The sequence below is a fragment of the Gallinula chloropus genome, assembly GCF_964237585.1.
Source record: "Gallinula chloropus genome assembly, chromosome: 16".
Taxonomy (NCBI): domain Eukaryota; kingdom Metazoa; phylum Chordata; class Aves; order Gruiformes; family Rallidae; genus Gallinula; species Gallinula chloropus.
Genome location: NC_140101.1, coordinates 8758955 through 8786595, shown reverse-complemented (window position 1 = coordinate 8786595; position 27641 = coordinate 8758955). Strand labels below are relative to the sequence as shown.

General features: G+C 53.8%; 3 protein-coding genes across 3 annotated transcripts; 2 read left to right on the top strand and 1 right to left on the bottom strand.

Annotated features, from left to right (window-relative positions):
• Positions 1–990: 990 nt before the first annotated feature.
• On the bottom strand, positions 991–4300 carry SPATA2 (spermatogenesis associated 2; the record flags this gene model as incomplete). Its single annotated transcript, XM_084271637.1, has 2 exons — positions 991–2244; positions 3983–4300. 2 exons carry the CDS (start codon positions 4298–4300, stop codon positions 991–993), a joined length of 1572 nt encoding a protein of 523 aa, XP_084127763.1.
• A 3436-nt stretch (positions 4301–7736) lies between these two features.
• Positions 7737–14644, top strand: RNF114 (ring finger protein 114). The gene is made up of 6 exons (XM_084271534.1): positions 7737–8032; positions 9136–9286; positions 10344–10450; positions 11096–11210; positions 12172–12279; positions 12505–14644. Exons 1-6 carry the CDS (start codon positions 7908–7910, stop codon positions 12568–12570), a joined length of 672 nt encoding a protein of 223 aa, XP_084127660.1. The 5' UTR covers positions 7737–7907; the 3' UTR covers positions 12571–14644.
• A 3484-nt stretch (positions 14645–18128) lies between these two features.
• Positions 18129–20652, top strand: SNAI1 (snail family transcriptional repressor 1; the record flags this gene model as incomplete). Its single annotated transcript, XM_084271701.1, has 3 exons — positions 18129–18207; positions 18743–19246; positions 20471–20652. 3 exons carry the CDS (start codon positions 18129–18131, stop codon positions 20650–20652), a joined length of 765 nt encoding a protein of 254 aa, XP_084127827.1.
• Between the last annotated feature and the right edge of the window lie 6989 nt (positions 20653–27641).

The following is a 27641-nucleotide window of genomic DNA, read 5'->3' as shown; positions in this document are numbered from 1 at the left end:
GCCACAGTGACTATAATAAGCTATGAAATACAGTACAAGGAAAAACAAAGTGTCACCTGAACAAACAACCCAGAGAGACTTCATAGTTATAATGATTTTACCACTTTTAAGAACTCAGCATATTAAATATTTATTAAAAATAAAACTGTTTCCAAATTACCTATTTACAGTACAAAGAACAGTACTTAATACATGTGCAACAGAAGGTAAAGAAAATTAGTACTCATCTGGAAGGACAACACTCTAGGTGTCATTTAAGTGACATGAATACAGGTTCACCTTGTTAAAAATACCATACAGAGAAAAACAGCAGGATGACATTGGCAACACCAGAAAATAAAGCACGTTTTGTCCAGATTCGGGTCGTATAAGCTTGAGATAAACAACCAGGACACAAGGGGGGAAGGAAGAAACAAAAAAAGACAAAAGGAAGAGATGTTGTGGTGTTTGCATTTTGAAGATCAAGAAATGCAGACACTCCAGAAAAGAGTCCTTGTTGGCAAAACACGCCATTCACGTATTTCTCGCACATTTGAAAGTCACACTCTATCAAAAAACCGGCAGTAGCTTCAGCACTCACTCATAGAGAATGAGGAGCTTAATTTCTACATTTTATTCTCAAGCCTTGCATGATTTTATTCGGGCAAGGAGATGACTGCAATGTAACAGAAAGGTGCGATGTCGCTTTTCTAAATGCAACAGCTGCCAAGTTTCAAAGAAAAATGTGTTCTTCTCCCCCATTTAAATTGAAAAGTAATGATCGTTTAGGCGTTACCTAAATTATAGCAGCATGAAATCTAATGTATCTGCAGCATCCATGAAGCCACAAAAATCAAGAACTGGCACCTGGTCACCAAACCATGGTTCCAAATATTTGGACATGCCATTTTCCCAAGAGGTCAGTATATTTTCTTATCAGTGGAGTCAGTACATTAGTTAGGATAGCCCTTCCCCTCCCCCTTTCCTTCCCCTCCAAAAGACTAACCAAGCCTATCTGTACACTACATGGGACAGCTGGGATGATTTGTAGTTTAACTGATTGTTAGGCATGAACCTGTGAAGCTCGCTTTTTCTACAGCAGGGATCGTAATAGTAAGCGTTGAGGCAAGTGTCACATGAGACCTTTGAGCAGAACGTGCAAGTGTTGGCAGCTCCAGAGCGGTTACAAAAGCCGCAGCGCGAGGTGCCCGAAGGTTTGGATTTGGAACCGAACTGAGCAGCTCTCTCTTGACTCTGAGTCTGTGACGTGTACTGAGATTTCTCCCTTAAAGCGGACGCAGGAGACAAGCCATCGTTTGGAAGTGGTTTGATTGAGTAGGTGCTCTGTTTCACTGCTGGGTAATCCTGCCTAGAGTTGAATAGATTGTCACACTTTTGGCAAATGGAAGTGCCACAAGGTACACCACAGTTCTGGCACTTGAGGGAAGCGGTCTCTTTGGCTAGGTGGGTGCGTTTGTGGTAAACAGGGTTGGCATCATTTTTTAACAGCCATACATCAGGCTTGATAGCTTCTTGTCTTTTAAAGTTTAACATACTTCTAGAATCGGGATCAGTATACAAATCTAAGTCCTCTTGAGCAGAAAAATAGGAGCTGTAAGGGACATTTGTTCTTAGCATGCCATTGTGATGAGATGAAGTTGGCAAGAATTCATCTGAACACCCATGTGGGGAGCTTGACATCGTCAGAAGAGAGGGTGACGGACGGATAATTTCATCCTTAATGTCATCTTCTGCATCAACTAAAATCGGTTCTTTCCTGAGACTCAGCGAGCTCATCAAAGGTGGTTTCTTACTTTCCCAGTAATTATCATATGTGTCCACAGATTTAGAAGGCTTGCTCACCTTTGGCTTGAAATAATCTTTAGAGGCCCGTTCACTCGCTGATTTCTGGAGTACCATTCTTGCCATGGAAGTGTTTAAGTTTTCTTTGCACTCTGCACGCCGTTTCATGGCCTCTGAGCAGCCCCTTACATCTTCACTGCTATTTTTCCGTTCATTTATGACATCAGTCTCTGAATAACCTCTATCCTTCACTTGCAAGTGAATTTCAAGAAGCTGCTCACATTCCACTTTAGCCAAAAAGAGTTCAAATGACACCATTTTCACTTGAATGGCATCAACCTGCTCCTTGAGTTTATACATTGTTCCCAGTTCTTGGACATAGCCCATGTAGTTCAAAATCTGCCTCACATCATCTTCAGTTAGAGCAGACTTTACATAATAAACAAAGGGTCCAGTGTAGGTCTAAGGAGGTGAGGGGGAATAAAAGGAGAACACTAGGTTACAAATTCAGTGGTGGACTAGATGTTCAGATAACTACATGACAGATAGTATATAATTAAATACATTAGTAATGACAGTGAACCCATGCAACTCCCATGGCCAGATGCACTCCATTTCTGCATCCCTCCTGCTCAGCAGATGGAGGTTCCGCATGAGGCAAACTCCAGACAGGAGAGTTTCCATTCAAACTGACATCCCAATCAGCATCATGTCCTCCCTGCTGATTTCAATCGCTGTGCTATACGCTGACATTAACACTTATGTGTACCAGACGTGTTCCTATTTACAAGCAAGTCTACCACAAAAGGTAAAGAGGCAGAGATTTTATGCACTGCCCCCAGATGGGGCCTAGCAAGAGACAACAGGAACTCTGAATTACTGCAGGAGTACCAAATTCAGCTTTAAACACACAAAAAACAATGCAATTTCACAAGTCTGCTTTGTTTAATTTTATGTTAGGTCAAGAACTTCCACCAAGAAAAGCCCCAAAACCAGAAAGCTTGTGCAAGTTGAAGTATCCTTAGTGTCCAGCATACAAAAGGTTATGTTCTTAACCAAGTCCAAATGGTTCTGGATAGCAGGCAAGAGCAGCTGCCCATCGCAGCTGTCCAGAACAGGCACTGGATCCACAGTGCACAAACAAAACCAGTACCAGCAGCACCGCAAGAAGTACTCTTGTTGGATCAGCCAACATTTCAAAGGCCAGAACTTAAGCATAAAGATGAAGAAGAGTTATGGAGTGAACTTGCAGAAAGGTAGTTTCCTCTAGGAAAACTCTGAGAGCTCTCAAATATCCTAATAACGTTTGAATTTGCTGCTAAACAGTGACTTTTTAAGAAAAATAAACATAAGTACCCATCACTAGCTCACACAACCAGCAAAAGACTTTAGATACCCACACCAGCAGTGCTTTTATCCAGCTTCCAAGTCTCAAAACTGTTCTTATAAGTCATCTGCAGCACTTGACCAAAATGCTGCAGCAGTTTTGAATGAGCACGTAAGAGCAGGTGAAAGATAAAATACAAAAAAACCAACAGCAGAGAACTCACTATCTGACTGCTAGCACACAAGCTGAGCAATACACAAGCTCCTACTTTTCACCCTGAGATCCTGGCATAGGTAAATAATTTGAAAATACACTAAAATTAAAACTGAATTAACTGAGAACTGACAAGCAGATAAAAGATATCTTGGCAACAACTCCTTCAGAGAAGTTCCTTTACCATTATCGTATAACTTGTGGGAACCTCAGCAAAGCATCCATTTGAAAGCAGGCACTGGTTGTTAGTACTTGTGCTCCATTAATAGCTGTTGCAAGACAAAAAAAATCAAACCTTGGTTGAGCTTAAACACAACCTGACTGCTCACCCTAGTGAAAGCACCTCCAAGTAGAAATTAAGACACCATAGCAGGGTAGGCTGCACAAAAGCCTTAAATAAGCTCTTCCTCCATTTTATGGTTACATTACAAACGCAGACAGTACTTGTTCTTCCACTCTTGGAACAGTCTCACCTGCACGAACTTTGCCTATTTTACACTGAAACTTTTCTATGGTTTCTGTTTACAAACTGTGCATAGGCAAATATACACATCGTGCTAAGAGATGGGGAAGGGAAAGTCCTTAAAGGAAATGCATGAAGTGTGTTAAAAGAAAGTAAACACAACTCGTGTTCTCAATAAGACACATAAAACGTCTTACCTTAATACTTCTGAACTCCTTTTTCCAGGGGTAAAGAAAGAGATTAATTCCAACTGTCTCAAGCATGCTGAATGCATTATGGAGAGAATGTAAACTTGAGGATTTCACAGATCTCAGTGAGTTTTCAGCCATCTCGTAAAATTTTATCAACCGGAATCTATAAAAGGGATCGATTTTGGGAAGGCAAAGTAAGGCTGCTGCTGCCACTCGCAAATACTCATCGTTAATAGGACGCTGCTTGTTGTCAGAGGCATTCAGTTTGCATTCATGGAACTGTACATACTTCCTAAATAAATCGTCTTTATATTTTGTATCCATTGAAATCAGTTTTTATCTCACACTTGGACAGCTACCTCGTCTCTTTCATGGTTATTCGGCAGAAGGTTGATTATCTGGCATTAAGAATCTTCAGTAATGGCAACTCTTCTGGAATAAAAATTGAAAACAAAGACAAGTCATCACAGTTGCATAAATCCCAGATGGCCACAGCATCCACCTGCTTCCCAGGTCCCTGTGAAACAGTGCACGGAGCAGCAACCTCCCACAACAGGCTGCTGAGGAAAGTACAAGTCTACGGAGATACTGCTGCCCTGCTTCTCCCTGTCATTCTCTACTCCTCTTCCAGTTATCTGCCTCAAACAGCACCACACCCCCACATCGAGCAAGGCACTGAGAGTTTTATACAATAAACCTGCTCTACGCTCTGGCCCAGACTGAGGGTCCCTTCGCTTGAGGAACCAACACAAAACCAACTCACAGCACAAAAATGAATGAAGTGTAAGTTCTTAAGGGTCTATTCTCTGTGTTTTGTTTTGCCCTTCCAGTCTAAGCTCACACAAGCATTATTTTCATCAGTCAACGCTTTGACTTCTTCCCCCTGCACATAGAGTAAAATTAAAAAAATAAAATCCCAAAGGAGTTTAATTTTGTTCAACTCCAGAAATCATTTACTCTCCCCCTCCCCCAGTGGCACAGGACCAAGCAGATTAATTAACTGCCTTTCTATTTCTAACCACTTTCTAGTGTTCTGACTGCCGCTCGCATCGCGCCCAATGTCAGACCCAGGCCAGCGCTGCGCTGGGAGAGCTCTGCAGCCATCCTAGAGAGAAGGGGCTGCCCTGCACAGAGCACGGCCTCACCGCCGGCTGAACGTCAGCAGCAAAGAAGGTTGTCATCTCCTCAGCAAAAAGCTGCACCTGCCATTTTTAGAGGCTTTATCAGAACAGAGAGAAAACATTCTGGTTTGATATCATGCAGCTTTTTGTTTGCAGGGGTGGTTCTCTTAGGCATACGCCGATCTACACTCTCACCTCCCTGAGCTCACACGCTACACACAGAGAAAAAGCTGGTGACAAAAGAAGCTCCCTAATGCTACTCACTTTCCCAAAACCTGATGTCATACAACAGGCCAACAGACTCCATCCAGACTGCCTGAGGATCGTGCAATCAAAAAGCAGCCCCCCAGGCTTTCTTTTTCCAAAGGAAAATGCAACCTAGCCCTCACAGACTTCCCAACTGTGAGCCAAAGGGAGGGGAGGCGGGGGAAATCAATGTGCTGCTTCAGTTATAGTCAGTCTGAAACAGCACTTTAGAAAAGACTTTCCACCCAATATTAATTGCAGCTGCTAGAATACTGATCAATGCCCCCACACACGCCCGTTAAAATGAAGATCACTGTTGCAAGGAAAATTAACTAAATGAAAGGAGCCAAAACACAAAAGGGGGGGAGGGAGGGAGGGAGGGAGAGGAGGAAAAAACCAAACAAACCAACCACCAAGAGGCCAGGAAAACAAACAAAAAAACTAAACCCAGCAGCCTAGCAGTTAATATTGCTTGATGAAAGGCTGCACTAATGACAATATCATGTGGGAAAAGTTAACAGACAGCTCAATTTCTGCTCCTAGGAACACTGTGCTCGGGCCTTCCACAACCAGAAACTACACTGATGTCAAGAGACAGACTGTGAATCACAGGAAACATGGAGCTCTAAATTAATATCTGAGCATAAGGGACAGCAGTAAACTCTTTTCTCTCCACAGATCTTTCCTCCTTAAACTGCACAAAGTGAAGCATGTGGACAAAGACAACAGAATGTCTGTTCCTTAACAAAAGGGGAATTTTGGGGAAAGATCTTTGTCTGGCAAGTCTGTAATAACACCCCCTGGCCAAGGAATGCCACCCATTCTTCCACTTTCACTATTAACAGCTACTAAACAAAAGCACTGGGTTACATGCATGAGAAGTCAGGATTAGGAAACTCCACAAATGAAGATTCCTTCCTCAAGACCCTGCCGATTGGGACGCTCAAAGCCACTGCCAGCTCCGATTTTGACTCTGGTTGGTACATAGGCCAGAGTCCACACAGTGGAAGGGCTAAACACGACAAACCAAACACACCAGCAAACCTTCCCAGAGCTGCTCCTCCACAAGCAGAGCTTCCAGAAGCAACACGTCCACATCCCAGCCGCGCCGGGCAGGCTCCCGGCAGCTAACCGGCACGGTTATGAGGCTCGGTAAAAGCCTCGGTACATAAGCGGGCGCAGATGAGCGCGGTTTAAAGAGCCACCCCGGCGGACGGAACAGATACGGCAGCAAGGCCACCTGGCTCAAAGCGCTGGCCGAAAGCCTCGGGGCTTCGCGGGGATGCGCAAGCAGCGGGGGCTGATCCCAGCACAGATTCCGCCAGTGAGACGAGAGAATGTTTCTACCCATCCCCCGGATCGAAGCCCCAGCCGAGGGAGACAGCCGCCCCGCCGCCCGGGGCTGCTCGGCAGGGCACGGTCACGCACACGCCCCCGCAGCCACGGGGGGAAACGCCGGCGCCGCGCAGGGCCGGGACACCAGGCTGCCCGCGCCCCAGCGCCGCGAAGAGCCCCGGGCACGCCGGGCGGCGGCACCTTACTGCATGAAAACGGCACCAGCTTCGCTCCGCGGCTCCCACCGAGGCACCTGTTGCCGAGGCGCCCAGCGCGGCAGAGCAGGAGGCGGCCAGCCAGGACAAGGAGCCGCGGGCGCGGCCCGCCACACGGCCTTCGCCCTCCCGGCGCTCGCTGACCGCTGCCCGGCCCCGCAGGGGCTCCCCACGGCCGCTCACCGGTAACGGGGCGCGGCACCCGCCGCAGCCCGCCCGCGCCCCCGGCACGCCCGCAGCTGCCGGCGGCACTCTGAGGGCCCGCGGCCCGGACGCGGCGACGCTCCCCGCTGGCCCTCACCGCTCCGGCCCGGGTCGCGCCGCACCCTCCGCCCGGGACCCACCGCCGCTCGGCCGGAAGCGCCCAGTGACCCGGATGCGGACCCCTCGGCCCCTCGCACACTCCCGCGTCGTCGCCGCAGTGGCCACCCCGCCAGGAGGGAAGGAGGGAAGGAAGGCAGCCAGCGAGCAAGCGGCGAGGCGCGCCCGCCCTTACGGCCCGCCCTCGCAGCGCGGCCTCCCGGCGCCAGCCCCGGGCTGCCGGCGGCCAGCGGGAGGGGGCGGCTGACGGCGGCGGCGCCCCGGAAGTGCACGGCGGCGGCGGGCAACGCCCCGCCCCGCCGCTGGGGCGCTTCCGCCGTATGACGCGAGGCGGGGCGGGGCGTCGCGTCCCCTCAGGGCCCGCCCGGCTGGTGGGCCGCGGCCGACGGCAGCGGCTCGGGACGGGAGGAGGCCTGAGCGGCGCCGCTCGAGAGCCGGGCAGGAGCGCGGCCGGCTCCTAGCGGCGTTGGGGTTGCGCGGGGCGTGCCTGCGTGCTCCGCAGCCAGCGTCCATCGCTCGGCCGCGCTCTGCGGGAGGAGGGACGCCGCTCTCCCCGCTCCGGACCCGGGCAAGGCACCCGCGGCCAGGCGCCGCCGCCAGCCGTGGGCCGGGCGGGCGGTGTCTCGGGGGCGGGGCCGCGCCTGCGCGCCGGGCTCTCCCCGGTTGGTTGCGGGGCGGCCCCGGCGGCGGAAGATGGCGGTGGCGGGCGGCGGCTCTTCGCGCTCCCCGGAGCGGCGGCACGACCCGCTGTCGCGCTTCACCTGCCCCGTGTGCCTGGAGGTGTACGAGAGCCCGGTGCGCGTGCCCTGCGGACACGTGTGAGCGGCTGGCGCGGGGCGGCGGGCGCGGGGCGGCGGTTCGGGGCCCTCTCGGTCCTGAGGGGGGGCGGGGAGGTGGGGCCGGGCGCGGGCCCGCAGGCGCCTCCCTCGGCTGGGAGCCGCCCGGCACGGGGCGGGAGCCGCGGCCCTCCCGCTTCGCCGCCTCGGGGCTGGGGCGGGTAAGGCGCCGGCTGCGCGGCGGGGGCTTTGTGAAAGGAAAGGGAATGGGCAGGGGAGGGGACGCCGCAGTCAAAGTGGAATGCTGACCCCTCCCGAGAGATGCGGGAGCCGCGGGCGCGGAACTCTGTCAGGGAGCCGGTAACGGTGTAACGAGCCCGAACCTCGCTGCTTCCGTGGGCGAGACCCAACGGGCCACAGCTGTCCCGAGTGTCCCTGAGACTCCGCTGTCGTTCAGGGCAGAGGATGTGGAAGGGCTCAGCCGGCCACGTCCTGGGCTGCATCCCCAGCGGCGGGGCTGGGAAAGGGGCATTCTGCCCCCCTGCTCTGTTTTGGGCCACAGACACACGCCCACACGGACCCGGCAGTGCTCCCTCCAGCTCGGGGGTCCCCAGGACAAGGAGGACACGGAGCTGTGGGAGGGAGTCTCGAGGAGGCTGCAGGGATGGTCCTGGGGCTCGATGAAGCCCCTCTGCTCTGGAGCCAGGCTGGGAGAGCTGGGCTGGCTCAGCCTGGAGAAGAGAAACTGCTTCTGGGGAGAGCGCCGAGCCCCTTCTTGTCTCTCGAGGGACTCCAGGAGAGCTGGAGAGGGGCTGGTGCCAAGGGCAGGGACGGCCAGGACCAGGGGAACGGCCTTCAGCTGCAGGAGAGGGATGGAGAGGGGCTGGGAGGCAGAAATCCTGCCCAGAGGGGGGAGCCCTGGCACAGGGTGCCCAGAGAAGCTGGGGCTGCCCCAGGATCCCTGGCAGGGCTCAAGGCCGGGTTGGATGGGGCTTGGGGCACCTTGGGCTGGTGGGGAGGTGTCTCTGCCCACGGCAGGGGGAGCACTGGTGATCCTGCCCACCTGCACCGGTCTGGGGTTCTGTGTTTATGCTGCCTGTCCTTTCGGGCTGTTCTCACCGCCTGCTGTTTTTCTCCCACCCTAGCTTTTGCACTCCATGCCTGCAGGAGTGTCTGAAGCCGAAAAAGCCAGTCTGTGGCGTCTGCCGCAGCACCCTGTCCCCGGGTAGCAGAGCCCTGGACTTGGAAAAGCAAATCGAGATGACAGAAACCACTTGCAATGGCTGCAATAAAAAAGTATGGAAGTACTTGGAGAACTGAGTGCATGAGGTGTGCCTGCTTGGCTGCAGTGCTGAGAGGAAGATAGAGTGCTTGTTCTTCCCTGCAGATTTGGGTCAAAATGGTTGTTCTTATGAATGCTACAGATAGTTTATGTAGACAGCACCCAGATATTGACATTCTTTCCACAGTTTCTTACTGTTGCCTCTTCAGAAAGTGAGTTTCAAATGGATGATACCGATTTTAAAATTATAGTAAAATACTGCTTCTGAAGTTGCTTCTGTGAGCCTGTCTGTAGGAAGAATGTTGTAATGAAGCAGTGGATGTGGGTTTTAGATAGCAATCTCTTTGGCTCTTAAATAGAAAGTTGTTTGCTTTGTTTGAAATAGTTACAAGTTCAGGTGGTTGTATATGGGTGGTGTGTTACTGTCAGTCAGTGTCCTGCATGTTGAATACCTGCGTGGTGTCCTTCCTGACATTTCCTTTCTCTTTGGAAAATTTGGCTTCTTAGCTTTAATTGAATGCATAGGAAATATGTTACCTTAGCAGATGGCAAAATAACAAGAAAAGGATAAGTAGACACATTAAAGTGAGGGTAACTTTTCAGTTAATTTCACTGTTTATTTCTGGGTAGTGTCTTCCTTCTCTCTTCATTCCAGCTGACAGAAAACCGTGCTGCCTTAAGTTACAGATTTCCTTGTTGTAAACTTGAATTTTCATTAATGGGTGTGAACAGTTAGCAATGGATTCACATCAAGACTGGTACCATAAGATAGATTACTTTTTTAAACTGTCTCCTCTCAGTGAGTCAATAAACTGACTTTATATTAGTTGGGGATTTTTTAATACTACAGTATCAGTTAAGAAAAGTGAGTTGTACTGAACAGTGTTGTGTTTGTAGAACAATACAGGTAGTGAAGTTGCATATTAACTAATAATAATCTGAAAGTTTTCCTCCTTGCAGATAGAAGTGTCTGGGTTTGCCTGCTTTAATGCTGTCTGCTTTGTTCTACATTTCTACTGCTTCTGCATAGAAGTGTAAATTAACCTTGCTCTGCACTTGTTGTCTGCACAGATGTATCTCTCAAAAATGCGAAGCCATGCAGCTTCCTGTTCAAAGTACCAGAATTATATAATGGAAGGTGTGAAAGCTGTAACTAAAGAACCACTTCACAACACCAGGTAACTAGCTCTTCTCTGGAAATATTTGTCCTTTTTTTATAAAAAATTAACTTCATCATAGGGTTTCATGCAAACTATAGGATTTTGGAGTAAAAGCAGATTTACCCAAACTGAGCAGAGAGGTAATTAATTGTTGGCAAAAACTAAGATGTAATCCTGCATCTGACGCTGCACAGGCAAGCTATAGTGCTTCTGTGTAGTCCATGCACTAGACTGTTTAAAGATCTGGGCACTTTTTAAAATACAAACTCTTGTCTTTCTCTCTCTTATCTGTAGTAGCTTACAATAAGGGGATGTGGAAAGTGGTTGCAGTGCACTCACCTGCCTTGTACCATAGTGGGTGGTACTCTGTGTTTAAAAAAAAAAAGCAAAACCAAGAGGGTAAATGTAGTTTCTAACATTTGTGGGAGAGCTCTCATTCTGCATCAATGTGGATGATATTAAAAGTTCCTTAAGCTGTTGTTGGGAATTAAAAGGCTGTTTCTTAAAATCAGCTTGTCTTAACTGTGTAGAATAAGACTGTTCCTCTAAGTTGTTTGTATTCTTAAGAGCTGGAAAGACAGCTCTTGAGTATTGAATCTTAAAGCTTTTACTTGTGACTTTCTTCCAGTGATAAATTAACTTCTTTTTCTCCACCCCACCCAGGAACTTCCCGAATCGCTTTACCTTTCCTTGTCCGTATTGCAGCGAGAAAAACTTCGATCAAGAAGGACTAGTTGAACACTGCAAAACATTGCACAGCATGGATGCAAAACAAGTGGTAATTAAAAAGTCTTGGGGCAAGAATTGCGATGAAGTCTAGTCTTAAATCCCTTTGAAACAATGAATTAGAGACTTACCCTTGAAGTTAAGTACATACTTACAATTACTCCTGTTAAAAGTCAGATGTGGACATGCTGTTCATGCATTTAACTCTTACTCGGGTTCAGTGTTGGCTTTTGATGCATGCTCTGGAGGTGACTGGTCTCCCCTTTCAGCTAAGTCACGTCCTCCTTTCAGGTTTGAAGAATGGCAGACATCTGAGGTTCGGTAGGCACAGTAACAAGTGTCAAATTAGTAAGGTGCGATTTCAGGCAAGTGTCAGGCATTTAATTTTTCCCCTCTCCTTTTTTCAGCAAGATGATGTTAGAAACCATGGGGGAGAGATTTTTTGCAAGCAATTTATCCACAGATGCTCCCTGTTGTAAAAAGAATTGTGAAACACAGAATTGAGTTTGAAACTTTTGATTTTTCTGGAAATTGTGTTGGAATTCCAAATTACTTAAGAAAAAGAAGTGGAGAGAAGCGATCTTTGCAGAAGGGATCAAGGAAACTTTCCTGTTGCTGAGAAAAAAAGGCTGAAATCTTATAAAGCAAGCAGCTGTAGTCAGTTCTGATTTTCAGAATGCAATGAGGAGGGTATGGCTTAGAGGTGGGCTTGGCAGTGCTGGCTTATTGGTTGGACTTGCTGATCTTAAAGGTCTTTTCCAACCTAAAGCATTCTGTGGGTAGGCCATTCCAGATCAGAGGTCTAAGACTTGAATGAAAATTATTCATGGTTATTTGAGGCTTTTGTATGAAATGTCCCAGCAAACTGACACCACTTTGCATATAGAACAGTGATTGTCATCAACACTGAACTTCAGTCTGCTGTGCTTTCTCTGTCCTGCCCTTACTGCTGTAAGTGTTAAAGCATTTAACCACTGGGGCTTCACTTGGCTTTTATTTGGTTTTTCTTGAAGGTTTGCCCAATTTGTGCCTCAATGCCGTGGGGAGATCCAAATTACAGGAGTGCTAACTTCATGGAGCACCTTCAAAGACGACATCGCTTCTCATATGACACTTTTGTGGTATGTGTTTCCTCACCTTTGGAATACAGGCTGAGCACTCAGAAGCCAGTGTTTGAGTTGTACACAGCCACTGCTGTGACATACCATCCACACAGGTGGTATCATGAGAGAAACTGGACTGTTAGCAAGTCAGAGGAGGAGATGGCTTTTTTTCCTGTTGTTATTTAGTGTTGTGTTAACCAGCATGGCTGTTGTGGTAAGAATTTCTGTACCCTTTGTTCTTAGGATTATGATGCTGATGAGGACGATATGATGGCACAGGTTCTGATGCGTTCTCTGCGGGATAAGTGAACCAGCAGAAGATTAACTGTAAAGCCAAGCTTCCACGAGGGGGAGGTGCCCAGCGTCCTGACATTCCTCCCTGCACATCCCAAGGTGAACTCAGGCATCCAAAAATGCGAAGTCTTTTTAATCCCCATCTCAGTTTCAAATCCTGGTTTGGTACTTGTGTACCACTGTCTTTTGTTAACGTGGTCTGTGCCATTCAGCCCCAGCAACCTAATTTCCTGGCTCGCTTCACACAAAGCTTAATTGTAGGTCAGCATGGAGGAGAGGAATCTGTTTCCCTTACTTATGCCTGTTTCTTGGTTTCTTTGCAGTTGTGTTCATTTGACTGTCTCAAAGCAAAACAATTCCAAGTGAAGTGGCCTGAAATAGTTAATAAATAGCTCTTCCCGATCTCATTTACATATCCTAAGTTATAGTAAGAGGGGTGTATGTGTAGCTGTTTTCCTTTAGTGAGACCTCTAGGTGCTAACTGTAATTGTCAGACCAGCTCTCACTTGAAGTGACCTATGACGCCTGTGACTTCATAATGTTCCCAGTGTTTAAATTCCTGTACGCAGCCTCTCAGCTAAATGGAAAACATGTCTTTGGTATGAGTCTTCAAACTACAAACTTTCTTGGCAAGTCTTTGCACCTGTGTAAGCAACTAGTTCAAAATAATTTAGTTCTATGCATGATTATTTTCTTCCACACTTTGACCATTAATTTCTAGCCTGGAAAGATGAACTAAAGTTCAGGGTCTTAGTTTAAAATGGATGGTCTTAGTTTAAGATGATGCAGTTTAAACAATCTTAGCAAGTATAAATCATTATGTGATGGCTTTATGATTGAATTGGTGGTTTTGAAACTGTTTTTCTTAGTGATTTTAAGCCTTATGCTGATAGGAGAATTCAGAAGTTTGTTTTCAATACCTCTGCTTTCTATTTAAATTAAAATTTTTGTATGTATTCCAGCTTGCCTCGAGATGGAAAGATCAGGTAGCAAAACTTACCCACAGCACTTGAATAGCACCACCTTTCTGTGTTACAGATTTCAGCAGGAATTTCAAAATCCTGTTTTTCATTTAGATGTTGCTGCAGTAGCTGAAGCTGCACTTGGGTTGCTTTCCATACAGTATTCCATGTGTAGTGTGCAGGTGTAGCTTTCAAAGAAAGCGAAGTACAGCCCAGCAAGCAGGGTGACAATTTCAGTACATGGTAAACGGATACCCCTTGTTCAAGTCTGCACTCTTACTGCAGAGATTCATTTTTAGTTTGACATTCACTGCACAGTCATAATGCTGAGATCTTTAATGATCTGAGATACCTGAACCAGAACTTGTAAGTTGCGGTAGTGTTGAGATGTCTAGTCTAATTTAAGCATGTTTAATTGGAGCAGTGGACCTGCACCACCACAGAATTGAGTACTAATTAATTTATTTGATCAGTAAACGTAGTATCATTGCACTCTGCAGACTGCAGCATAGCCTTACCCTTAAAACAATGAAATGCATCCCAGCTAAAACATCTTGATTAAACTTTGTATCCAGCCAGACCTTTGGCATACTTACGTTGAACTTGGTTTTAGCACGTTTTCCCCAAGTTGCTGTGGGCTGTTGGAAGCTCATCCCCGAGCTTCTGCTTGTTGACTGGAAGCTCGGTCTTGGAGGTGTGGGGGAGAAAACATAAATCTCATGTTACTGTGTTTGGGGTTGGTTGTTTTAATATTTGATCTGCAGAGAGATTGCAGTGTATTAGTGGTTGGATGGGGATTTCTGGCTTCTGGCTAGAACGCAGTTTGGTGATACCCACTGACCAGAATCTAGACTTCTGTTACTATTCTAAGTGCACTTCCATGCAATTCTGATTTAAAAAAAAAAAAAAAAAAAGGAGCAATTAGAAGCTTCTGAGCAATTACTTTGTCATTTTTGACTTTTGAAGACAAGTTACAAATAAAGGTAACTTAATTTATAAAATCCTCTCTCTGTCTCAACCCTTGTCCCTTCTTCCTTGTCCATGCATTGCGTTTCAGTGCCTCCCGGTGAGAACACTTCTTGCTGGCTGCATTGTGCTGTGGGGAGCACAGAGGGTGCTCAGGGAGGCAGAGCCTTCAACTTCTGGCTTCCAGAAGCCAGGTCCTGTCACCTGCCAGCGTGGTCAGAGCAGAAGTGAGAGCAGTGCCTTACGCTGCAGGACAAACCTTGCCCGTAGGCTTCCAGTTCCCTCAGCTGCTGGAGAGCTTGGTGTCTCCAGGCTGCTGACTTCATCAGCTTCACAAGTACAGGCGCGTTTGCACGTGCTGGGTGTGTCACTGGTGGTTGCAGGTTGATGAGAGCTGTGTGCTCTGCAGGCAGCCCTGACGCATCACCCTTGCCAGCAGAGACTCAGGATGACAAACAAGCTACTTTGGGCTCCTGAAGCCAGAGGGCTGCTCCCGCAGAGGAGTGAAGTGCTCTGCCAGAGCTGCTCTTACCTCGTCAGCAGCTGATTGTGTCGCTGCAGCACATCCCAAGTGCCCATTGTTGGCGATAATGTAATCGGGCTGCCTCAGACCTGTGAAATTCCCCGTGTCTCGCACAGGGAGCCAGCCTTAGCAGCAGGACTGGTCCAGCGGCTGAGGGGCACAATGGGAGGAGACAAGCTTGCAGTTGAGCTGGGCTTGTTTAAATGAATCTGTCTCGGGTTAAAGACTGTCCTTAATAGGTCTGATAAATTGTTGTCAGCATTAATTGCCTAACGCAGAGGCATTGCTCCATCTGCAGTTACATCGCTGAATCCCCCTGATCTCCTTACCCTGGGGGGATGAGATCTCTTCTGTACTAAAGCATTGATGGTGTGACCTGAGTCCTCGTGTCACCTGACTGACAAGGGCTCAGCAAATTTGCTCTGAGGCTGGACGGTGGCTGGTAAAACCGGCACAAGAAGGATCAATGTCTCACGCAGCACCAAGGCTCTGCTACGTCATGGAAGAGCAAAGGAGGGGTGTGCTGGCAGTCCTAAAGCTTTTTGGTTTAAATACGCTAAACGTGACAAGAGAGCACTCGCCCGTCTAGGGGGGGTGTGTTTTTGCCTGTTTCTCTGACAAGTCCTTCCATCGGCCCCTGCTTTGTTCTTGAAAAGCGGCTCGATTTTACGGGTGGGCTGCGTTGTGCCCCCGCGATACGAACCGGGCCTGCCGAAACCACTACGCGAGCAGCCTGTCCCGTCCCCGCGCTCCCGCAAACCCCCTTCGAGAAGCCGCTCAGCGCCCGGGGGCAACGAGCGGCCGCTGCCGCCGGGCGCGTCTCGGCTCGCCGCCAGCAACGAGGGTCCCGCCGCGCCCCGGGGAACGGGCGGCCGGAGCGCCGGCTGACAGCAGAGGGAGGCCTTGCCTTTGGCAGGGCGCGGGGCGGGGGTGCCGGGGAGCTCCGCCGGTGCGGCTGGGCTGCTGTTCGCCCATCGCGGTGTCGCCGGCGGCAGGAGCGTTGTTCCGCGGGGGGTATTTGAGACGCTTCATGAAGCCGAGAAAGGCAAAGCCGGGACTCTGCGGCAGACCGGCCGCTCTGGAGGCGTTAGCCTATGCCTACGAGCCCCCCGGGTCAGCCCGTGCGGGTCCGGGACTGGGGCTGTGCCACGGGCTGGTGTGGGGTGGCTCTGACCGCCGCGGGGTTCAGCTGGACCAGAGCCGCTGGCCCGATGCAGAGCGTGACGGCTGAAAAACCGCTGCCATTTCCAGCCCGTGAATCATCGCAGAGCTTCCCCTTCCCTCTGCTCTCCCGCTCTCCATCCACTGTATTCTGGCTCACGGGCACAGGCAGATCAGGTCGCTTTCTCCCTCGATTTTTCCTCTTAGCACATGCAGGTTTTTTCCACGTGCAGTGGGCTGAGCAGATCTGATTATTAACATTTCAGAAAGAACGGAGAGGCAGGCTTTACTTCTTGAAAGAAAACCACATAGTTGGGTTCCTTGTACAAGTGCCCCCAGTGTAACCACATCCGTGGCAGGTGGAGCAGTGGGGGGGGTAGGGGGAGGGAAGCACTGGCATGGTGCCAGGGGAGGCACCTGCGGCAGCACACAGGCTGCTGCCCCTGCACCACAGGGTTCTGCACCTCTGGACCCCTGTGAGGAAAGGGGTGGACCTGGTCTCTGTGATTCGCATCCCCCCAGGCCCTCAGCAGCACCTTTTGCTCTGAACTTCAGGCTGATCCAGGGATGAAATGTGCAGATAAACACCTGCTGGAAGCCACAGGCAATTCTGCAGCAAAGGAGGGACAGATCCAGCTCCAGAGCATGTGGCTGCAGGGGGAGAGTTTGCAAACGTGTCTTGTCTCCACAGGACTACATGTGGCTGGCAGGACAAGCTTTCCAAGCTGTTTCTGCCCTGAGGAAAGAGCAACAGTGAGCCTACCCCCCTGTGCTGCAGCCGTGCCAGTGGAAACCTTTGCTTCCCACTTCTGCATTTCATGTGGGTTGTGGCTAAACAGTAACTTCTGGTCAGCGGGGGCTGGCGGAGCAGTGTGCGATGGCTGAGTCACGAGTGGCCCCGCACCACAAGCCCTTTTCCGAGTGGCAGGGCTGCGCACCAGGAGCACGGAGGCGTTCCCAGCAGGTCCTGCTCTTCCTCCCCCTGCTGCAGACCATCAGCAGCTGTCTTGGCCTAGAGCTGAGCACAGCTCCTGTAGCAGGTGGCTGGACCCATGCCCTGAGCCCTTCCAGCATGGAAATCTCCCCGTGTGCTGGAGGGACAGGGCGAGCTAGAAGCCCAGACTGGGCTTTCCCACTGCCAGGCTGGTAGCACTGCGCTGGCTCTGCTCAACGCCCACCCCCAGCACCTGCTAGCAAGGCCTGGGCACCTTCCTACGGGCACATGTCCCCTGGGAAGCTGAAAACCAAGGAGCACATGCCTCACAGGAGCGGTTTGATCCACACTGGGAAGGATTAAACCTTCCGTAGGGAAGGAGTCGGGGCAAGGCTGGAGGGCAAAGGACCAGAATGCAGCTGGCTGGGGAGGCTGCGCAGCCTGAAACCGGCCAGGCACAAGGGAGAAGCGAGGCCAGGCAGGTGCTCCTGATCCTGCCCGGAGGAGGGAGCCAGCAAGGGCTGTGCTGGATCGGTGCGGCTCGCCCTCAAGTCACTGAGGGAATCACCACTCCGGCACGGCGCCTTCCTTCCCCCAGCCCTGCTGCCGCGGTCTCTCCGGCTCCGGCACGGGGGCTGCCGCATGGCTGCCTGCCCTGCTTCCCTCGGAGCATCGGCTGGTCCACGCCGGGAGGACGGCGCCGGGAAACACTCCGGAGAGAAGCCAGAAACCGCTCGGTCGTCGTTATCAGCGACGGCGGCCCGCCCGCCGGCACCCGGGCACGCAGCGCGGATCCCCACGGGAGCGGATCCCCCCGGGCAATCCCCGCGGCCCTGCTCGGCTTCCGGCGACCGCGGAGCCAACACCTGCCCGGCGCCCGCCCCGACGGGCCCATTGGCTCCGGGACCCGGGGGCGGCCCCGCGCCGCGCTCCCCGCCCCCGCGCCGCGCCCCCCGGCCCCGGGCCCATATTAGCGGGCGCGGAGGCGCCGTGGCCCTGCAGCGGGCGGCGGCACTGGGGTTGCAAGATGCCGCGCTCCTTCTTGGTGAAGAAGCACTTCTCGGCCAGCAAGAAGCCCAACTACAGCGAGCTGGAGAGCCAGGCCGGTGCGTGACGGAGCGGGACGGTGCTGGGGCTCCTATGCGGGAGCGGGACCCCCGGGGCGGGCGGGCGGGTGGGTCACTGACTGTGTGGGGGTGGTTTGGGGTTTTGGGTTTTTTCGACTTCGTGCCTGTCGGGTGAGAGGAGGCGCGGGGTCCGCCGTCGTGTTCCGGGACGTTCAGCCGCCCCCGGTAGCCTGGGGTGGGCGGAGGCGGCGTGGGCGCGCGGGGAGCTCCCCACGCCAGGAGTGAGTAGGGCGCGGGATCCCCTTCGCCCTATCCCCTGCACCAGCGCGGGCGGGGACATCGAGCCCCTGTGGGGTGGGGGTGCTCTGGGACTCCGCGGTGCGGGCTGGGGTCCCTGCGGGGCTCCCATCGCAGCGGGGATGGCCCGGGTCCCGCTGCCCTGGCTGGGCTGGGCACCCCCCGCCCCGTTGGGTGCGCGGGCCCGTGGGTGTAGGTCGGGGCTCCCTCGCCCCCATTCCTATGGGGAGCATCGGGGCCCTCTCCTGAGCGCTGCCTCCCCGTCCCTTCCCCGCAGTGCTGGCCGCCCCGCTGCTGTACGAGACGTGTCCGCTGCCCGTCATCCCACCGCCCGAGGTGCTCGGCCCCGGCGCCTACTACCCGCCGCTGGTGTGGGACGCGGGGCTGCTCTCCAGCCTCTTCCCGGGCGGCCCGGGCAGCGAGGCGGCGGGCGGCACGGCCCCCGCCCTGGACCTGACGGCGCTCTCCAGCGAGGAGGATGAAGGCAAGAGCTCGGGGCCCCCCAGCCCGGCCTCGGCCCCCGCCGCCGCCGAGCGCTTCCGCTGTGCCCAGTGTGCCAAGGCTTACTCCACCTTCGCCGGGCTCTCCAAGCACAAGCAACTGCACTGCGATGCCCAGGCCAGGAAATCCTTCAGCTGCAAGTACTGCGAGAAAGAGTACGTGAGCCTGGGGGCTCTCAAGATGCACATCCGGAGCCACACGCTGCCCTGCGTCTGCAAGATGTGTGGCAAGGCCTTCTCCCGGCCCTGGCTGCTGCAGGGCCACATCCGGACGCACACCGGTAATGCCGGCTTTCCCCCCTCTCCCTCCCTTATCGCCTCCTGCTTCCCGGCTCCGTGGCCCCCGGCGAATCGGTGGGCCAGGTGTTATCTGAGAAGATAAGGGCTTCCCAAACCCCCTTGGCACATCTCTCTCTAGAGCGTCCTTTAAATATCCTCTCACTGGAGCCCAGCGCAGGGTCAAGGCCTGGCTGGTAAATCTGTGCCGCTGTGTCTGAGCTGCCACGAGCCCATGGGCTGTAGTTGTCCACACGTATTTCTGCTTGGTTGCATGAACTGGGGCTCCAAGACTGCTGGTGCATGCTCTCTGTGCACTGCCATGCCCGAAGCACCCCTCCTTGCCCCACCACAGCCCCCCCAGCCAGGGCAGTGTACCCCAGACCCACCTGCCCATGACCGCAGCCTCCAACCTGCTGCCCTGCCTTTGGCAACCAGCTCAGCTCAAAGCGTGCCTGTGATGTTCTCAGCAAGGCTCGGCAGGGCCTGTGGGCAGGTGCTGGGGGCACAGGGCTGGTCGCCCCCTGCACCTGTTGGCACGGGTCTGGGTGCCGCAGCTGCAGCCCACCCCAGCCCACCCAACAATGCATCTCCCGAGCATCCTTTGTGGGGCCGCGGGATAGTGTAATTGTTACTTGGCACTGATTTCACACCCTCTTAATGTACTAAAGATGATGGCTGAAGGAAGCCGGGAGGACTTAATTGTGCTTTCCAAATTGAGCATACGCATTTGTTTCCTCCAAAAGAGTCTTTCTGGGAGGAATTTGCCCGTCCGGGCTTTTCAGCGCGGGGGGGGGGGGGGGGGGCGGGCGGCGGGCTTTGGCGGAGGAAATAGCTGCACTGGCCCTGGCCCCGGCGCCGCTCCGCCGCTGCCTGCTATGATATAATTAACACGTAGCGCTTGGCTTTCCTGCCCCTCCGCAAACGGTTTGCCTGGCTCCAGGCGGGAGACGAGTATTGCGTCTTCGTCTGCGTGTGCAGCCGCCTTGCTGCTGGCAAAGCTTTCCAGCGCCAGCTTTCCGTGGCTCAGAGGAGAGGCTTTTCTGGGAGCAGGGAACACCCAAGTGCTGCCCGTGCCGTACATCCCCACCCCCCCCCCCCCCCCACTTCCCCAGCCAGTGTAGCCAGCACAGCATCTCACCGAGCTCTTGGCGAGCTCGGCTGCCCCTCTGATAATGTTCGGCTGCTGATGCTCCGGGTAATTGGGAGTGTTTTTCTTTGTCCTGCAGGTGAGAAGCCCTTTTCCTGTACGCACTGCAACCGGGCCTTTGCTGACCGCTCTAATCTGCGAGCCCACCTGCAGACCCATTCAGATGTAAAGAAGTACCAGTGCAAAACCTGCTCCCGGACTTTCTCCCGAATGTCGCTGCTGCACAAGCACGAGGAGACCGGCTGCGCCGGATCCCGCTGAGGACCCCGCGCCCCCCGCCGCGCGGGTACCGGCGCTGTGACCGGTGTCTCCAGTCAGCTGTCGCCGCATCGCAGTGCGCACCGGGCCGGACGCGGCTGCTCCGTCCCTCCAGACACTCGCGCTCCTCGCTCGGTGCCTCCGTGCGACGCCACGGCCTGATCCGTCTCCCACCCCGGCGGGTGCAGGATGGGACTGGGCACAAAGCTGGGTGTGAAATTCGGGGAGCGCAGCCCTGAGCCCCCATCCGCCACTGCTGCAGCCCCTCGGCAGGTGCCCGCTTGCCGGAGGCAGTGGCACCTTGCAGGGCTGCACCCGCGTCCCGCCGGTATCGGACATTGCGACCATGTAGCTGGGGGGGTGACTTTTATTTTTTACCGTAACCACTTGGTAACTCTTAAGAACTAATTTTTTTTTTTTTAAATGAAGGACGAAGCGTTAACCCCCCGCCCCAGTGTATATACCCGCCTGTAGAAGGTGTAACTATGCAATAATACAGTACCCGGTAGTTGTGAAGCAGCTGCTTCTTCCCAGCACAATGACAATTCGCAATGCCTGCGAGATTAACAGTGTCCATAAAAGGCATGGGTAGCCATTTCAAACACCAGCCCTGTTTACAGAGCAGCTATGCACTCAAGCACCTGTTAATATGACTCTTAACAACTGCTTTTTGGAGAGAACTGTGACTAATAGCGGGCACTTGTCAGCCGATACAATGGTGGCCTGTCCCCGGCTGACAGGTGTGTGCCAAAAGCCCTATTTATGGGTGTGACAGGTGCCTCCTGAATGCATCTTTCTTTGGACATTGTTTTCTTGGAATCATCACAAAGAGGATGTTTACATTTCAAAGGTACACTGGTATTTATATTTTTGTGCCACGGTTTTGTACTGATGAAACTTTTTATATAATTATATACGGTTTATTGATATTCAATAAAATGGTTAATTTATAGTAGGGTGCTGTGGGTGAATGTGCGGCAGCGGGGGTGGGTGGGGATGCTGGAGCTCCCTCCGGGCTGCCGGGGAGCAGTGAGTGGCATTTGTGGGATCTAGGGCCAGCAGCGCCTGGGTGGAGGAGACAGTGGGATGAGTCCTGGATCTCTGCCTCCACGAGGAAAGTGCCGGGGCTGCCCTGTCCCTCCTGGCTTGCCACACAGGGTCCCGGGGGGCCACAGCCTGTCTACCTCCCCTGACCCACACCCCTCCCCCCGCCCAGGTGGGGCTGCTTCCTGCTCTAGGCAGATGCCCCCCGCCTGAGTGAGGGGAATATCTGTGCTCGTGACCCCATGAAGGTGGTGTGGCAGCAGAGGTGACATATGCCAGTGTCACCGCAGTGCTGTGGTGTGTGCAGGGTTGACTGTCCCCTGTGTGTCCCCGGCCGTGAGGGGACAGGGCACCAGCTTTGGGATACCCTGGGTATGTGCCTCTAGGCTTCTCCTAATGCCCCTGTGCCCTGGTGCATGAAGGCCCGATGTCCCCCACGTCCCAATTACCACTAAGTCTGGGGTGCTTTGGGGATGGTGAGTGGCTCTTCGCCCCACGGGCCAGGACTGTGTCCCGCTCCCTCTGCATTTCCTTCATGCCATCCCCAAGCCGTTTCCTTCAGCTGGGGAATAAAAGCGTGTGCCTCCCCCCGGACTGATCCCTCCCCCCTCCCCAGCGTCCAGCTCCCTGTGCCTCTCCCAGGGGCTGTTACGGAGCAGGAAGATGTGTGTGACTGTAAAAGGCAGCAAAACTGCTGCTCAGCCCTTCTTTAATTAAGAGCTCTCCCGGTATAAACCGACTTTCCCAGCAGAGTTGGACTCATTACTTGATTATTAAGCAGGGCAGGAAGTTTTGGGTTTGCTCTTGTGTGTGCTTTTTTCCTTTTCCCAACAGGAAGCGGGGGAGGGGCACTAATTACTTTCAGCTTTCCATCCATAAAATCCTGGAGCTCTGAGAGCAGCTAAACAGTTAAAAACAGGCCAATGTTGAGAACGGACCACCTGCGGGAGCTGGGGAGGAGGGCGAAGCAGTGGGTAAGCAGGAGCCTGCCGAGCCCCCAGCCCAGCTTTGCGGCTCTGACACGGAAAGCCCCCATCACCATCACCGCTGGGCTCTAGGCCCTGCAGCGTGACCCCACCACACAGCCTGGCTGTGCCGTACCCCATCCACATGTGCCGTGGGCACCCTTTCCTGCAGCGCTGGGGCTGTGGCTTCTTCCTGGCACTGGCACCCACCGGGACCCTGCCAGCTCCTCCGTGGGCTTATACTGGTGCTGGTTAGGCAGGCAATGGGAGCTGTGAAACACCACCCCCGAGCAGCCTTTCCTGCTCCGGGTTGTGTTCCCGGCTTTGTCCAGAGCCTGGCTGGGGCGAAAGGCTTTCAGAGAGAAGGTATCAAACGGGTGGAGGGCAGCCTGGGCTCAGACTGACAAATCCGCTGGCATTCAAACACAAATGCAGCCTTAAAACACTGAAAAAAAGAAATGCTGCCTGTTCTGAATCACAAAAGCGTAGCCCACTGGCACTTGGGCTGCCTCTGCATCTGCTCCCTCCCCTGCCCAGCACCCTGCGCACAGGGACCGCAGCTTGGGGTAGTGCCTCTGCTCTGGTCCGGTCCAGCTGCTGCCCCGTTGCAGGGTGATGGACGCGGCCCAGATCCCTCCTCTCCTGCCCGTTCTCTGCCCCCATACGCCCTTGGGGCTCTGTGATGGAGAATCGCACCCAGGAGCTGGGGTGGAGGATGAGCTGCTGTTGCTGTTTCATTTTCAGAAGGAAACCGCCCAGAGCAGCACCCCTGGCAGCAAGGGCAGCGGTGCCGTGGTCCCCTGCCCTCGGTCCAACTCGGCCTTTGCCCAGGCAGCAAGTGCTGCACGGTGAAGCCGTAAGATTCGTGGTGAAACCTCAGCAGGTCGTCTCCGCCCTCCCCTCCCCCTCGCCCCCCGTTTTTTCCGCCCTCCCCCTCCCCCCCAGTTTTTTCCCCTCCCTGCTTTAATTCCACAGGAACTAAACACACCGTAAAGCCGCTGCCCGCAGCCTGGCTGCTTCATCCAGGTAACGCTGGCTGCAGTTGGGGCGGCAGGGAGGGGGCAGCCGGCGATTAACGGGAGGAACCATTTGGTGACCACCTTGTGTGACCATCTGTAACAGATTACGGTGTCAGCGCTCGTAAAAGATGGGATTCAATCAAGCACCCGGCAGGTAGCGGGGGGGCCCCGCTGGCAGGGGCCGTGGTGCCGGGGTGCGCGCTGTGCCGGCTCCGGGCTGCCGCGCTCCCCGGGCGGCACGGCCACGGCGCCGAGCGTTTGAACTGCACGCTTTCATTTCCACGGACCTCCACGGGACCTCTGAACAAGCACGTACGTCCCCTCGGATCCTGGAGTCCTTTCAAAGGCTCCGGGGAAACCACAAAGTGCCTTTTCTTCCCAGGGAGTTTCCCCCTCTCCTGACCCGATGTAGAAGGGTGTTTGGGAGCCCACGCTGCTGTGGGACCCCCTCCCCCCCCCCCCCCCCCCCCCCAGGGCAGAGAGCTGGGACAGATCCACGCAGAGATATTGGGTTGAAATGGCTTTAAGGCTTCACATCACTGTTTGCTGCTGTCCCATCTCTGGGTATCTGGAGTGTCCCAGCGGGGCTGGGGAGGGCTGCATGTGGCTCGCAGCCACCGCTGCAAAGGCTGAGCCACCTCTACTCCATGGCTAGGGGCTGCAGTTCTCAAACTGCCTTTTTTATCCCTTTCTGTCCCATCTCTCTCAGGGACAGGCACAAGACACGCCTGGCCCAGTTCCCCAGCCCACCAGAACACGCCCTGCCCCCCCATGAGCCATAAGAAGACAAAATATTTCCACTTTCTTCTCCCATCATTGCAAAGCGCTCCAATGGAAATGTCCTGGATCCCATGCAGGAGTTTCCAGCATCTGAGCGTGCGGCCCCAGGAGAAGGCAGCCAAAGCTCAGCCCTACCAAGTGTAGCAGCCTAATTCTTCTTTTGGCTCTTACCTTACCTAGAAAAAGCTGAACAAACAACCAGAGACCATGCAGGATCCAGGGAAAGGCGCCTTATTAAAGTCAATCGCTGGGCGGCTGTTTCTGATTTGGGGAAGGGGATGACCAGAGCTCCGTGGCAGATGCAGGATGGTTTGCAGGACACTCAGCAGGTCTCCTGCTCGGGGTACCAGGGGCTGTGGGAGCCCTTGGGAGATGCCACACTCACTTGTGGCTGCACAGGAAGGGTGGCAGGTGCCGGCAGTGTTCAGCGTGCCCCTGTCAACAGGCAGCCCTGGTGAGAGCCCCGGCCATGAGCGGCTTGCCCTGACGAGTGGGGCTCGCAAACAAGCTGCAGGTGCAGCTCTTGTTTTTCCGGCTCTGGGCTATTGACACAAGAAATGATCTCAAATTAATCTTTAATCAGATGATGAACTGATAGCTTGGGGCTGGGGAGGTGCCAGTCTCTTCCCGTGGAGACAAAGAGTGTGAAAAATGTGGAGAGAGGGAGACCTGGGGAACGGGAGCAGGGCTGAAGGGTTCAGACAAAGACGGTTTCTCCTGCAGAGGAGGCAGTCTGGGTTGCAGCATTGTTGTGGGCTCCTCACTGGCTGCGCTCACCTCTCCATCCATGCCTGCTGCTCCCCGTGCTGGCTGGGTGAGGGGCAACATTGGCCTCAGGCTGCGCTGTGCTCTGGCACCAGCCACCTGCCAAAGTGGCACAGGCAAGCACCTTGATGGCTCATGATTTGCCTGGTGCTGTGGGTGAAATGTTTGTTTCTCCTCCCTCACACTCTGGTCCCCATGATGGGGAAAGCTTCAGAGAGGCAATGGCGCTGCCCCTGTGGTGGATATAGGCTTATGGGGAGTGGGAGCAGGTCTCTGTCCCCGGGTGGGCACAGGCAGGTGGGTGATGCTGAGCAGGCAGCCAGGAGCAACCATGGGACCCTTCCGCGGGGACTCCTGGGCAGAGCCCTGGCACTTCCCTGCCCGTTCCGTCAGTGGCCGTGGGTTAGGAGTGAAACCCATGGAGCTGTCACATCCACGTCTGCACTGGGGCACAGACTTCTGGTGTGGGGATGTGAGCACACAGGCAGCTGTGACCTGTCCCCTCCCCGCAGCACGCGCAGGGGCTGCCGGCAGCAGGGCCGTGCTGCCGCGTACTGGAGATCTGCCTAGAAAATCATCAGAAAGTATTTTAAATCCAGCATAACATACATATTTATGGATCACCGTCTGTTTTACTGGGCTCCCTGAAAGCAATGCGAGGCCTGTTTTACTTTTCTCAATAAAAAGGCTCACATTTCACATGTGAGGAGATTGGCGTCTCCCGAGCTAATTAATCCGGGTTCCCCTCCACCTCCGCATTTTCCACGCAGGGTTATGCTGGCGACACGTTGTCTGTGGCGGGCGGAGGACGGTGCTGAGCGTTAACCCTCCTGGCTGGCGATGCGCTGGAGGCAGAGCGGGTGAAGCGAGGAAGTGGCAGCGTGTCGCGGCACCGAGTCACGGCCCTTGTCAAGAGCTTCGAGGGCCTGCATTATGTCATTACTCAATTAGCCTGTTGGTAATAGCACTTCATTAGAGAGACAGCTCCTATTCACTGGCCCTAATCCACTTTCTAAAGACAGGGCTGGAGCCATTGATCGCTTTTCCCGCTTTCCAGGAGAGGCAGAAAGTGGGGCTGGAGAATGGCCTCACAGCGGGCTGGGCAGGGGGAGCCCCCCCACTGCCCTGCAACCAAGACAGGGTGGCAGCACCCAGCCCTGCAGCCCGGGCACATGCAGGGTGCAGAGCTCCAGCCCTTCCCACCAGCCCCAGGAACCGAAATGTTAGCTGGGGAACAGAAGAGTTTGGTGTCAAACCAAAGGACACCATGGCCAGGGACGTGACCCCTTCTCACCTGGCTGGATGTGATGGGTGAGCCAGTGCCAGGGATGCTCCTGGGGACAGGATGGGCACCGCCTGCCCAGCCGGTGCTCTGCTTCAGTCCCCAGAAAGAAGAGCTGCTCTTTTAAATTTTATTTTCTTAATTATTTTTTCCTCTCCTTTTCCTTTTTAAATTTTTTTTCCTTTTTTTCAAATCTGCCCCATCCTCAGCTCAGTGACACGCGGTGCTCAGTGGAAACTGCAGCAGGGTAGGAAGTGGCACAAGAACCTTGCGCAGGAAACCAATGTGTGTCAGGAAAGGATGTCAGCGTGGGGCGGCGGGACCGAGGGGCGAACTGCCAGCACGGGAACTGGCCCAGCCCCACCGGCAACCTGCCGATGAGAGGGGCAGGAAGCGAAACGGAGCCCTTCTATAAATAACAGCGTCTGCTTCCATTCCAGGGAGTGATGGAGCAAACCTGGAGGTGCGGGGAGCTCCCAGCCGGTGCAGAGGTGCTCAGCTGGGGTAGCACTATGGGGCTGGGGAGTGTTCCCCATGTCTTGACCACCCTGTTGGCTTCAAAGCCATTGGGCTTCTGTGCCTTGCAGGGACCTGGTCCCCTAGATCCCACCCCTGTGATGGCTAGTGTTTGAGGCCCCATTCCGCTGCAGGCCCCAGCGGGACACCAGCCTGCAGGGGCTATGCCCACCCCACATCCTTCTTCCTTGGGGTGTCCATCAGCTAGATGCCTTCTTCGTGCAGTGCTGCTGCAGGCGGAGCTGGGCTTGGGGCTGCTCCCTCCCCCGTAAAATTAACCATAGCTCAGACGTCAGAAAGATGCAGCCTAAGCACAGAAGTTATTTTAGGTCAGAAGAAGTGCCTGGGTAGGAACATTTACTGCCCTGATTAGGGCAGCTGCAGTCTGTGATCAATATCATTCACATTTCCCCCCAGAGCTTCACTTCCCGCAAGAGCCTTCCATTGCCTTCCGCAGCAGCCTGAAGGGCAGTGATGTGGGGCCCCCGTTTGCTGGAAAAATTAACAGTTATTAGCACTTGTAACTCAGCCCAAGGCCTGAGTGCCAGATTTTAAATGCAGACACCATGGTAGATGGCATGGTAGATGCTCAAACACACTTTGGAGCACCCCAGGAATGGC